The sequence below is a fragment of the Aptenodytes forsteri genome, unplaced genomic scaffold, assembly GCF_000699145.1.
Source record: "Aptenodytes forsteri isolate BGI_AS27 unplaced genomic scaffold, ASM69914v1 Scaffold195, whole genome shotgun sequence".
NCBI lineage: Eukaryota > Metazoa > Chordata > Aves > Sphenisciformes > Spheniscidae > Aptenodytes > Aptenodytes forsteri.
The window spans coordinates 331447-332352 of NW_008795317.1; the positions used below are offsets into that span (position 1 = coordinate 331447).

At 36.0% G+C, this 906-nt stretch overlaps 1 protein-coding gene across 1 annotated transcript in view; it reads right to left on the bottom strand.

Moving 5' to 3' along the window:
• The window catches only part of KCTD3 (potassium channel tetramerization domain containing 3), a 23640-nt gene that overhangs the window by 19608 nt on the left and 3126 nt on the right, over nt 1-906 (bottom strand). The window contains exon 3 of the mRNA XM_009279578.1: nt 460-533. Coding sequence (XP_009277853.1) covers nt 460-533 — 74 coding nt within the window. The remainder of the gene's footprint in view (nt 1-459; nt 534-906) is intronic.

Genomic DNA, 906 nt, shown 5'->3' on the forward strand with positions numbered 1-906 from the left:
AAAAAAAAAAAAAAAAAAAAAAAAACCACCATAAGAACAGAGCAAGTCAGTATCTTGAATATAAATACTTGCATATAACTAGGTATTACACAATGTGAACGTAAAGCTACCTGTTTACAGAATTACCACCAAACGCATTCAACATATTGATGTTTGAGATTTCAAACCGATCTTAATATTAAATTATCTTTGATTAAAATAAGGATACAGAAACAATAAAGAAATACATTGCCAGAAGCGGTTTAAATTACAAGAATCCACTAACAAAATATAATGCTACCATTTCTGCCTCCACCATGCCATACATATACTCTAGACATAGCCCCAAATCTACCACGGAGCTGAATCATATACTAGGCATGCAACTAGCTGAGTAAAACTGAACAATCCTCATTTGAAGTCGTTTTCTAATGCATCTGATCAAATTAATTTTCACTTGAAATAATTAGAACTTCTTACCGTAAGTCTAACTCCTTTGTGCGAAGAAAATTTAAAATGGGTGCAAATGCTGCTGGATCTCTATCAATAAATATCTGCAAAGAAAAATTGCTATACTTTTAGCATTATTATGGACCAACCATCAACTAAAATGCCTTTTTTATGCTGAGCATGGGAAAGAGGAGTTGAAGATGAGGCAGTCAGCAGACAAACATAACCCAAAGTTTTTGGATGACCCCTTTGCTCTCATTATTCTTCTACCATCCACTAATTCAACATTCTTAAAAGACACGTATAGAATCATAGAATCATTAAGGTTGGAAGACACCTCTAAGATCATCAAGTCCAACCGTCAACCCCATACCACCATGCCCACTAAACCATGTCCCTAAGCGCCTCATCTACACGTCTTTTAAATACCTCCAGGGATGGGGACTCAACCACTTCCCTGGGCAGCCTCTTCCAATG